Source organism: Corythoichthys intestinalis, chromosome 3 (genome assembly GCF_030265065.1).
Source record: "Corythoichthys intestinalis isolate RoL2023-P3 chromosome 3, ASM3026506v1, whole genome shotgun sequence".
NCBI classification, from domain to species: domain Eukaryota; kingdom Metazoa; phylum Chordata; class Actinopteri; order Syngnathiformes; family Syngnathidae; genus Corythoichthys; species Corythoichthys intestinalis.
Window position 1 is genome coordinate 58456364 of NC_080397.1, and position 12990 is coordinate 58469353.

Below are 12990 nucleotides of genomic sequence, written 5' to 3' on the forward strand. Positions count from 1 at the left end.
ATTGAGGTCAAAAGCTAAAAAATAAATTCAACTAGGGACAATCTGGAGTAGTGCTATCGCACTTCATATTTATTACGTATTATATATGTATATAGTGAGAGTGCTATCGCTAAACCATATAAACATTAAAAGCCCTAGCTCCATTGACAAATGATATGAAATACATTAGACTTGACAGTGGATGTTAGCAAGAACAAAAGATTTTGAATTGAAAATTTCGTAACTCACCTTCCGAGCACAAGATTCCTGCCGAATTTTCGTGTACGAGGACCTGTTTCACCCAACCAGCAACGTAGCATTTATGAGCCTCCAAGCTCTCTTAAAGTTTTTCAAACTTTCGTGAGAATAGGCTGATTTTGTGTGGACAAGATAGTTGTAAATATCAGGATATCAGATGTCAGGCGAAGCCAGCGGGTCGAAAAACATCGATTTAGGCATCAAATACGGATCTGGCGAATGGATAAACTGAAGCTTTTCCACGTAACGCCTTTTATGCAACGGATCCAATGAGTTTACAGCGTCAGATAACACCGGGGCTTCCATGAATTGCTCTATAACTTGCTCGACTAATTGAAAACAATGAGAATAGGTCTGAAAAAGAGGTACAATATGGCGGCCGGAAACAGCGACACGCCCATTTTGTGACGTAGGTGAGTAGGGTCTATATAGTGCTCTCCCGGCGGGGGGATGTGCGACAAGCTGTCGGCCGAGTCGACAAGGAGCATGTCAGCCACAAAATGCAAGCCACCTACCGTATTTTCACGACCATAAGGCGCACCTAAAAGTCAAAATTTTTCGCCAAAATGGGCGGGGCGCCTAATAATGCGGTGCGCCCAATGTGTGTACCGAAGGCGGACGGGAGTGAAAGCAGCATGACAACCATTAGAGGTGAATGGTGCTCGTCATAGGGGGCGGGCCGCCATTAGTTACAGTATAAAATTGAGTTACGGGCATTGGGCAAATCAACTTCTGTTTGAATCGAGACCCCCGAAAATGGTAACTCAGAGGAAAAGACACGCTTACGAAGCCCAGTTTAAGCTCCAAGCTATCAGCTACGCGAAGCAACTTGGAAATCGAGCCGCGGCGAGACAATTCAGCATCAACGACTCAATGGTTCGCAAGTGGAGAAAGCTGGAAAACTAGCTAAGCCAAGTTAAGAAAACAAAGCTGAGTTTCCGCGGAAATAAAGCGAAGTGGCCTCACCTGGAAGACGAACTCGAGAGGTGGATTCACAACCAAAGAACAGCCGGTAGAAGCGTCTCGACAGTCACCATGCGAATGAAGAAGGCACACACGCTGGCGCAAGAGATGAAAATTGAACATTTTCGAAGAGGTCCGTCGTGGTGCTTTCGATTCATGAAACGGCGTCATCTTTCCATCCGGACAAGAACTACATTGGCGCAGCAACTTCCAGCTGATTACAAGGAAAAGTTGACCATCTTCCGCTCCTACTGCAGCAAAAAGATTGCAGACATACGCATCCAGCCGAAGCATATCACGAACATGGACGAGGTGCCACTCACTATCGACATTCCACTCACTTTCGACATCCAGGTGAGACACATCGTGGTGAAGAACGGAGCCAGCACGGTAACGATACGCACAATGGGGTACGAGAAGTCACTTTTTACTGTTGTGCTTAGCTGCTATGCTAGTGGACAGACACTGCCACCGCTGGTGATTTTCAAAAGGAAGACGTTGCCGAAAGAAAAGTTTCCTGCCGGAGTCGTCGTGAAAGCCAATCAAAAGGGCTAGATGGACGAGGAGAAAATGAGAGAGTGGCTGAGGGAGGTTTACGTGAAGCGACCGGATGGTTTTTTCCATGTTTCACCATCCAAGTCAAGTTGCGTGCGGCGTGGGAGCAATGGATGACAAATGGCGAACACAGTTTTACAAAGACTGGAAGGCAACGCCGGGCGAGTTACGCCACAATTTGCGAATGGATTGTGGATGCTTGGGCTAATGTGTCGGCTTGCACTGTTGTTCGAGCTGTCGCCAAAGCCATTATTTCCGAGGAGGAGCCTCATGGCAACGAGACTGACTCGGACAACGAAGAGGGGGAACCTGGCGTGTTTGATGAAGACCTAGCCCAGCTGTTCATGTCAGATACAGAATATGAGAACTTTGATGGCTTTGTGGACTGAAAAAAAAATGTGAGTATTTATTAAAATTCTTTAATAAAGTACAATCGAACTCAGTTTTGCTTCGGCTGCCTTTTTTTAATACATTCGTGTGTAATGTAGCGTGCAAGCTAGCGTGAATGCTACTGTATATTTTAGCGTGAGTGCATGCATGCACGCCCACGCGCCCAATAATCCGGTGCGCCCTGTGTGTGTGTTAAATACAAAAAAAGCACACAAGAATTAGAATGCGTTCTTTAATACGGTGCGCCGTATGGTCGTGAAAATACGGTACGTATTAAAATGATCCCAGTATTTGACATAATACAAAACACGATATTTATTCACTTCCTCGTAAGTCCCATGGTCCCACAGTAGTAGGGCTTGTTTTGGCCAATATCCACTGGTGAATGGGAACCTTTTGAAACCCCAAAAAGGCTCACACGCATCTCCCTCGTACAGCAAGATTTTTCTGCAGCCGTTTGGCTGGCGTGATACGAAAAATAAACAAATTAATCTGCAAAATCAGCTGAGTCCGGAGTCCTTCTCATACAACAGTACGGCGGGATAGTGAAGAGGACTCATTCTACTGTACAAGTCACAGCGCCCTCTTTCTAAACTCGAGACCGGAAGTCACTCGTTTTCATGGCGCGGGATTCAAAAATTTAATATATAAAACGAACGCTTCCACACACATCCAAGCGGTCCATTTCATTCAGGAGCATAAAACACTGCGTGAAATATGAAATAAACATTTTTTTGTGTGTCATACACACTTTAAACTAAATGCATTACTTTTGGATTTTTTGGATAGTTAGAGGATTAATTCCAACTTACCTGGAAATTCGGGTTACGTCGCCAGCGTAGGAACGCAACTCATTCGTAACCCGGGGAATACCTGTACTTGTCTTTGTGAATGGAATAGTGCTGCAACGATTAATCGATTAACTAGAGTATTCGATTAGAAAAAAAATATTCAAATTAAATTTTGCTGCTTCGAGTATTCGTTTAATTTAAGTGGCGTTGTAAAAGTTTGTTTTGAAAGTGTTTGCATTTAGTTTTATTGATTTGGGTAGATACGCTGCCCTCTAGTCTGCCTCATTTCACATGGCTGAATCCACCTGCTCCCTGTTAAGACCAACATAAGCTTTTGTTTGAGCTTATGTTTTTGTAATGCATTCATAATTGAGTTTAAAGGTATATTTAGCCATTTTTTGTGGGAATATGTGTTTGAACTATTAGGAGCATTATTAAAAAAAAGTTGGCATTTAAAACATTTAAGCTAGCGGACTTTTGCTGTGTAATTTAGCCAATTGTCCTTTTGTTGTGAATATATCCTTTTTATTATCCTATTTATTTAGTTTTTTATGCCCTTTGAGGCTCAGGTCAGGTATTTTAATTTTTTATGTTCCTTATCCGATTACTCGATTATTCGAGCTAACTAGTTCATCGATTAATCGATTACTAAAATAATCGATAGTATGGAAACATTCTCATGCATCTTACCCTCCTGGTCACAGAGTCAAGTAAAGAGTTGGAGGAGCTACGAGGATCCTTTACCCGCTGTCTGGACTACATAAAACAAGATGTGGAAGAAAGTAGGTGGATTTCCGTTCAGATGTTCTGTTCAAGTTCACCATGCATTTCCGAACTATTCATTGTGTTATGACACCAGGGTTTGGGGAAAGTGGAGACCCTTCCTGTAACATAATGCAGATTTGGGCAAGGATAGAGGTGAGTACTGTCACCGTGGCAACTGTTTTTGAATGGCTAGCCCTCTTTTTTGGCCGTTATGTATCAGTCCCTATCAGGTTTATACTAATAATATTGTTGTCGTCATCTTAGGCTCTGCATTGTAAAAACATACAAAAAGCGAGAGAACTGTGGGACAGCATCATGACAAAAGGGAATGCCAAATATGCCAACATGTGGCTGGAATACTATAACCTGGAAAGGTCCGTGAGCTCATGTCATGTTAAAAGTACAATATCCAACCAACTGTACAATTTTTCTTTCCAGAGCTTATGGAGATTCTGCTCACTGTCGAAAAGCGCTTCACCGAGCGGTCCAGTGCACCTCTGACTACCCAGAACATGTGTGTGAAGTCTTGCTCACTTTTGAGAGAGTGGAAGGTGATCACTCACCCATATGATGGACTAATACGACAGTTGAGCAGATTCTCATTACATATCCATGCGTCCAGGCTCTTTGGAGGACTGGGACGTAGCTGTCCAGAAAACTGAGACGCGTCTGAACCGAGTTAATGAACAAAGGGCGAAGGTTTGGAGCAGAGAGCATCATTTTTTAAAAAGCAATTTGTGACTTTAATGACCATATTCTGTCTTTTAGGTGGCGGAAAAAGAAGCCATTCAGGCTCAACATGAGGAAGAACAACTTGAGCAGAGACGGAAAGCCAGGGCAGAGAAGAAGACTCAGAAGAAAGTTCTGAAAAGGGGTCAGTTTGTCGAGAAGAGGAAGGCGGAGCATGGGCTTGATCAGGATGAGTGGATTGCCGATGCAGGTAAATGGGATACATAGCTAAATACAGCACACTCCCATGTTAACCCTTTCTAGGGCTCTCATTTAACTCATTGGCTGCCATTTTGACCGAGCCCTCCCAGTCATAATGGATTGGACTTCTAGCGCCTTAAATGACACTGAAAGATGTGCATATACAGTATGAGTGTAATGGTACATGTACTTGTATTGAACCGTTTCGGTACGGGGTGCTCGGTTCGGAACGGAGGCGTACCGAACGAGTTTCTGACGTAATGTAACTACTGCTTTCAAATTTAGCGCGTTAACTGGCGGTAATTTTTTGAATCAATCACGTTCAAATATTTGACGCATTTAACGCAAGCGCGAAATGACCTGCTCATGCATCCCATAATCCCACGGACGGCTCGCTAAGGGTGTAACATAAAATGAGCCACACACACAAGTTGCAAGTGGACACAAATTTATTCACACTAGTCGAACTCGCGATGAACAAAATATACAAAATGCGGAAGAAGCTGGCTTCAGCGTTAGCCCAGGCCAAAACAACAAACAAAATGAAACTACACTTAAACCCCACCCGCTAAGTAAGCCCTGATTGTAAAAAGGAAATAACAAAAAGACAGTCACAACCCTGGCTTCTACACTGAACCAAACAGGAGAAAACAAGTTGAAAACGGCAGTTTACGCTAGGCCTGAACGATATTGGAAAAAACTATTGTTGCGATTTTTTGGGGGTTAGCGATATATTGCGATATTATATTGCGATATTAAAAAAAATATATATATATATATTTTTTAAAAGAAATTTTCACTTGATGACTTGAATAGCTGTTTGGAAAGACTTTGGACGACTCACCATCACCACAGTGTACAGTGATCCCTCGTTTTTCGCGGTTAATGGGGACCAGAACCCACTGCGATAAGTGAAAAACCGCGAATTAGCGCACCCCCACAATTTTTGTTGTTGTATTTTTTGTGTGTTTTATGTGCTCAATGTATTTATTCAGATTTAGCATTGGAAAGAGATACGTATAAGACATGTTTTTTCTCACTTTTTCCCCCAAAATGATTTAAAAAATGTATATTAAATGGTTTTTAAACACTTCATATGTCAAAATTATGATCAGTTTTAAACATAACTGTCCAACCAAATCATTTTTGAACAAGAATAAAGTCCTGTAGTAGATAAATCCTTGGCTTTATTAAATGCATTTCATGGAAGACCCGGTGCTTTCTGATGCCGTAAACTCACTGGATGTGTTGCATAAAAGGCGTTATGTCGAAAAGTTTCGTTCTATACAGTCGCCAGATCCATATTTGATGCCTAAATCGATGATTTTTGACCGGCTGCCTTCGCCGTCTCTGCCTGACCCTGATATTTACAACTATCTTGTCCACAAAAAATCAGCCTATTCTCACGAAAGTTTGAAAAACTTTAAGAGCTTGGAGGCTTATAAATGCTACGTTGCTGGTTGGGTGAAACAGGTCCTCGTACACGAAAATTCGGCAGGAATCTTGTGCTCGGAAGGTGAGTTACGAAATTTTCAATTCAAAATCTTTTGTTCTTGCTAACATCCACTGTCAAGTCTAATGTATTTCATGTCATTTGTCAATGGAGCTAGGGCTTTTAATGTTTATATGGTTTAACGATAGCACTCTCACGACATACATACGTGTATGTTGTCGGCGATTAGCCTAGCAATGATCTTAATTGTGGTTGTCAGCCCAAAACCCTCTAAATATATATTAAATGCATCTTACCAGATATAAAATGACTACTACATAATCTGTGGTAATCGTTTGGAGCCCAGTTTTCTCGTCGAATTGCAGCAGCCCATCTCGCTCTCTCCTCTCCGTGTCTCTTGGAATCCGGTAGAACTTCAAGTCTCTCTGTCTATCTTCTCTGTTATTGCAACCGACCGCCACACACGCCTTCACCATTTTGATTATTAATGTTAACGAGCAGAAAAACACGCCGTAAATAGGAGGAATGTACGTAGCCGTAACAGGTCAACACGATGTGTTGACGGACAAGTGGGCGGCACCAGTCAGGAGAGCGGAGTTGTGACGTCACGTGGGTAGGGTCTATAGGCTAATGTTCCTATTGTTGAAAGCACAAAAGTGTGTAATAAACAGTGTTGTCACGGAATACTTAAAAAAGTAATTTAATTACTGATTACTGATTACACCTCAAAAAAGTAATCTAGTTACTTTACTGATTACTTTATTATCAAAGTAACTAAGTTACTTTAAAAGTAACGTATCAGTTACTTTTTACCATTTTTTTTCCTTTTGCTGTCTCAACATAAAAATAAAAGAAAAATGTCATCGCGTTTAATTGAGTTTTTCACATAAGGCTTAATCTTTGAGTTAGCGGGGGTTTAATTAGTCGACCACCATTGACTTGCCCTTGCTTAGCCATTCCGGAGCCCTAAAACTAACAACTAACTGATAAACTGCACAAAATTTGTTGAAATCAACTCCAACAACCAATTTAACCCCCGCTGACTCGAAGATAAAGCCTAATGTAAAAAATTCTGAACTTCCCCTTTGAAATAAAGACCTAGCCGTTAAAATTTTGTTTCTAAAAGTTGTAAAGCAATAAAACAAACAACAAAAATTAATGAAATGAACAAAAATCCTACATCGTAAAGTTCTCATAATGGGTCAAAATCATTTTTCGAACAGATCACGTGACTTGCACCTTGGAGATTATCCTTTGCTTTGCTTAGCCAAAACTAGACCAGAGGAGGCAAGATGGATATTTAGAATTTCTTTAAACCTAAGCTTTCAAACGCTGCCAACAACAACTTGAACAGTTGATTGAACTCGATGTTAAGATGTATATATATATATATATATATATATATACACACACACATACAGTATTGGCCAAAAGTTTTGGAGACACCTCAATACTTTGAAGAATGTAGAAAACAAAACCTGTTTTCAGTTATTTCACTTTTTTTTTTTTTTTGCCATTCCACATGTTCGTTCATAGTTTTGATGTCTTCAGTGAGAATATATAATAGTGAAAATATATAAAACGCAAAATGTGTGTCCAAACTTTTGACTTTCGTTTCAGTCTTCAACATGCTTCTCCCCCCAGTCCCACAAATGTAAGACTCCGCCTATGATTACAAACTCTAACTATAAAATGTACATAATTACATATATTATAAAGGCTGCTTACAAACTGTAGAAGAGCTGGCTGTCTCGTTACCTGTCGGCTTTTTTTTTGCGACGCGTTGTGCTGTAATTCCAAGTGCTGGCTAGTTGAATTGAATGTCGAGTATATAGCGGTCGACAGTCTTTCTGAGCCAGCGCAGAGTTTGCAACGCACGGAGATGTTTTTGTCATCTTTACTGGACGGATATGTGAAGTAATGGCTATATCCCCAGTGAGCAAATGCAGCCGTTTGTTGTATCTCTCCGGCTCCTTTACTGTTAGCATCCTGATAGTTAGCAGGCTATGTTGTTGACCGCCGTGGCAGACGGCGCGCGCACAGGCAGCATGGTATTACACGTGACCCGTTTTTTCCCCCTCCGATGAGAAAACGTGAGATGTGATGTCACTCCCAAACTCAAGCGCAGTATTTTCTTTTCAAATGCTCTGCGTACACGACTACAATATTCTTCATTCTACATACAGTATGAGGCAACAACAAAATAGTAACGCACAGGCACCGAAGAAACTAACTTTCATCAGATTACTGGCCTGGAAAAAGGAATGCGTTAGATTGCTCGTTGCTGAAAGAAAGTAATCAGATTACAGTACTACTACTTCGTAAAGCGTTACTGACAACACTGGTAATAAACAACTAGCACATTTATATTTTGCATTTTGTTTTCTTACTGTACCGAAAATGAACCGAACCCTGACCTCAAAACCGAGGTACGTACCGAACCGAGATTTTTGTGTACCGTTTTACCCCTAATATACAGCCATCCTCCATGTTTAAATGAATTGGGCATCTTTTGCTGTCAATGGCAGGCCCTCTAATATACAGTGCCTTGCAAAAGTATTCGGCCCCCTTGAATCTTGCAACCTTTCGCCACATTTCAGGCTTCAAACATAAAGATATAAAATTTTAAATTTTTGTCAAGAATCAACAACAAGTGGGACACAATCGTGAAGTGGAACAACATTTATTGGATAATTTAAACTTTTTTAACAAATAAAAAACTGAAAAGTGGGGCGTGCAATATTATTCGGCCCCTTTACTTTCAGTGCAGCAAACTCACTCCAGAAGTTCAGTGAGGATCTCTGAATGATCCAATGTTGTCCTAAATGACCGATGATGATAAATAGAATCCAACTGTGTGTAATCACGTCTCCGTATAAATGCACCTGCTCTGTGATAGTCTCAGGGTTCTGTTTAAAGTGCAGAGCGCATTATGAAAACCAAGGAACACACCAAGCAGGTCCGAGATACTGTTGTGGAGAAGTTTAAAGCCGGATTTGGATACAAAAAGATTTCCCAAGCTTTAAACATCTCAAGGAGCACTGTGCAAGCCATCATATTGAAATGGAAGGAGCATCAGACCACTGCAAATCTAACAAGACCCGGCCGTCCTTCCAAACTTTCTTCTCAAACAAGGAGAAAACTGATCAGAGATGCAGCCAAGAGGCCCATGATCACTCTGGATGAACTGCAGAGATCTACAGCTGAGGTGGGAGAGTCGGTCCATAGGACAACAATCAGTCGTACACTGCACAAATCTGGCCTTTATGGAAGAGTGGCAAGAAGAAAGCCATTTCTCAAAGATATCCATAAAAAGTCTCGTTTAAAGTTTGCCACAAGCCACCTGGGAGACACACCAAACATGTGGAAGAAGGTGCTCTGATCAGATGAAACCAAAATCAAACTTTTTGGCCACAATGCAAAACGATATGTTTGGCGTAAAAGCAACACAGCTCATCACCCTGAACACACCATCCCCACTGTCAAACATGGTGGTGGCAGCATCATGGTTTGGGCCTGCTTTTCTTCAGCAGGGACAGGGAAGATGGTTAAAATTGACGGGAAGATGGATGAAGCCAAATACAGGAACATTCTGGAAGAAAACCTGTTGGTATCTGCACAAGACCTGAGACTGGGACGAAGATTTATCTTCCAACAGGACAATGATCCAAAACATAAAGCCAAATCTACAATGGAATGGTTAAAAAATAAACGTATCCAGGTGTTAGAATGGCCAAGTCAAAGTCCAGACCTGAATCCAATCGAGAATCTGTGGAAAGAGCTGAAGACTGCTGTTCACAAACACTCTCCATCCAACCTCACTGAGCTCGAGCTGTTTTGCAAGGAAGAATGGGCAAGAATGTCAGTCTCTCGATGTGCAAAACTAATAGAAACACCCCAAGCGACTTGCAGCTGTAATTGGAGCAAAAGGTGGCGCTACAAAGTATTAACGCAAGGGGGCCGAATAATATTGCACGCCCCACTTTTCAGTTTTTTATTTGTTAAAAAAGTTTAAATTATCCAATAAATGTTGTTCCACTTCACGATTGTGTCGCACTTGTTGTTGATTCTTGACAAAAATTTAAAATTTTATATCTTTATGTTTGAAGCCTGAAATGTGGCGAAAGGTTGCAAGGTTCAAGGGGGCCGAATACTTTTGCAAGGCACTGTACAGCCATCCTCCATGTTTAAATGAATTGGGCATCTATTGCTGTCAATGGCAGGCTATGAGTTAAATACAATGAAAAAAATCAACTTCAGAGTGTTTGGTGGGGTGAATGGTGGTTCATTTGTAGAGCTGGGAATCTTTGGGCACCTAACGATTCGATTACGATTAGAGGCTCCGATTCGATTATAAAACGATTATTGATGCACCCCCCTCCTTTTTTAATGTTTTGTACATTAGTTCCAAAATTGTTCAAAAATACTCTCAGGCTAAACCAAACTACTATTTCAGTATCAAGTTAACATATAGCAGTAAACAAATATACAAAAATAACAGTAAAAAAAAAAACTCCAGTCCCCATTCTGTATCAACAGCTTTAAACTACATTCAATTAATTAAATGTTGTGAATCAACCGTTAAAGTTGTTAAAATTGCTCCCGTTATTCCATAATACCTTTTGTCTATTTTTGACATGTGAAAGTTTTAAAACTATTTTAACGATAGATTCAAGTCAATATTTTACCGATTTAGGAGTATTTTAGATAAAAAGTTAATTAGGTTCGCTTGGAAGGTTCGCTACAACAGCCTTGCAGGGAAGTGTACTGCTTCAAGATGGCGGCCGTTTACTAACTCATCTACGCATCTAGCTTTTTGTAGATGTGCTGCTAACGCTACCGAATCTATATTACATCTAGTCCTATATAAAAGATATCTACCGTAACATTATGTGAATGTACTTTGTAGCAGCTTTTCGGTAGTAGTCAGGTATGTTGTTGTGTTTTTTAATCTCGTGGCATGAGTTGAGCTAGAGCCGTGAGTTGAGCATTGGTATTACCCGAGGGGCCGGGTAATGAGAAGCATGATCTTTAGCTACTCTCGCTTCGTTCCTCATTGCGTCCCGAAGACCGCGCTGCGTGCTAAGTGTGTTGTACTTTCGCTTTACTTCGCATATTTCAATAATCGGAATTTGGATGTCTGTGAATCGTTCTCGAATCTTCCACGGGCGAATCGCGAATAATCTAAGAATCCGAAATTTTGCACACCTCTATTCATTTGGACTTAAAGTGTTACCGGTTAATATCTTTGGGTGGCGGCTTATCGTCAGGTGCGCCTTGTAGTGCGAAAAGGACCCTAGCCGAATTAAGGTATTGAAAGAACATGTTTTTTTTTTTTTTTTTAAATAGATGTGTAAACAGCAATAACATTTTCAGGAAAAAAACTTTTCACTATAACAGTTTCCCTTCTTGATAGAACAAGCTCCTAAGCGACACAAAGGAAATGGTGAGCAAAGCAAAGAGGAGCAAATGGAGACCGAAATCGGACTCTCTGGGAAGAAGCCTCCTCCTGGCTATAAAGCCTCTGCGCCTGCATTGCCCAAAGCCCAGCAGGCCAGTGGCCAAAACACAAGTGACGATAAAAGGGAGCTTCGGAACGATGACAGCAGCGTGTTCGTCAGCAACCTGTCGTACACCCTGCAGGAGCCCGAGGCCATACTTAGGACTCTCTTTGAGACTTGTGGACCCATTAAACAGATTCGCCTCGTCTCGAGTAACAAAGGGACTTTTAAGGGCTACGGCTATGTGCAGTTTGAAAGCTCGGAAGCTGTTTCTGAAGCCCTAAAACTGGATAGACAGCAAGTGGAAGGCAGGCCTGTGTTTGTGTCGCCTTGCGTGGACAAGAACAAGAACCCAGACTTCAAGGTACTTCTGAAATACAGTCAAATCAAAAAAACGACATGTCGCTTGAGTTCCGTCATGTACTTTGCACACAAACATCAACACAACGCTGTCTAGAAATTATGAGCCATCGCTGATTTGATATGCAAATAGCACACTCATTCCGCTATCATTGATTAAAAGGTCAGGATTTGTCGCCAGGCGCCAGCGTCATCACAATACTTGTACAGAAAGCCTTTAATTCTTCCAAAAAAGCAAATGCCTGTTTTACCTCATCTTCACATACTCTTTTCTAAAGGTCATAGCCATGAGTAATCCAATAACTTCATGAGTGACAACACATGTATTAGGCTGATGCTAATTTGCATGCGCACTTACATTCATCCATGGCCGTCAAGCTTCCTGTAGAGGTAAAGTGTTACAGCTATTGATTTTAACCCCCCCAAAAAAGCCTACTCAAACGTATTGATTCCGACTAATTTCTCCCGGTATTTTCCAGAAGCATCCTTGTAATCGATATTGGTGAGTTATTCCAGCTAGTTTAGCCTTCAAAAGCATCACTCAATTTTTTGTTCGTTATTTTCACCACTTTAACCATTTCAGGGACTGGTCACGACAGTGAATATCTATTTAAAAGTTAATAAAAAATATAGCAGAACACAAAAAAAAAAAAACTAAGCAGGACTGAATAGCCCTTTGCAGTTTGGCACATCTAGGACTGCACGCAGCTCAGGGTGGTGGCAGATCGTCCCCCTCCCATCATCTCATGAGAAACTGCTTGAAACTCGCCTTTTTTTTTTTTTTTTTTTTAAGGGGAACCTCTTTTGTGTAGTGGGCATGACTGACAGAAATGTTTTGTATATCCTGAGATGAGAAATACATTCACACACCTAGGTGAAAAAAACCCTATTGAAGAGGGTCCCCACAAAACAAGGCGCTGTTGAGCTGTGCAGCCACGCCCCTGGCACACTTGGCCAATTCGACCAAGTTTGCCAAATTTCGTGACTCTACAAGCAGCCTATGTCCTTCAAGAAATCTACTTTTTAATGGCAAATAAAGGGGCGT

At 41.3% G+C, this 12990-nt stretch overlaps 1 protein-coding gene across 1 annotated transcript in view; it reads left to right on the top strand.

Annotated features, from left to right (window-relative positions):
• The window catches only part of sart3 (spliceosome associated factor 3, U4/U6 recycling protein), a 40961-nt gene that overhangs the window by 14999 nt on the left and 12972 nt on the right, over positions 1-12990 (top strand). Inside the window, exons 10-16 of the mRNA XM_057831269.1 lie at positions 3641-3718; positions 3796-3854; positions 3966-4075; positions 4140-4252; positions 4324-4400; positions 4470-4641; positions 11501-11949. Coding sequence (XP_057687252.1) covers positions 3641-3718; positions 3796-3854; positions 3966-4075; positions 4140-4252; positions 4324-4400; positions 4470-4641; positions 11501-11949 — 1058 coding nt within the window. The remainder of the gene's footprint in view (positions 1-3640; positions 3719-3795; positions 3855-3965; positions 4076-4139; positions 4253-4323; positions 4401-4469; positions 4642-11500; positions 11950-12990) is intronic.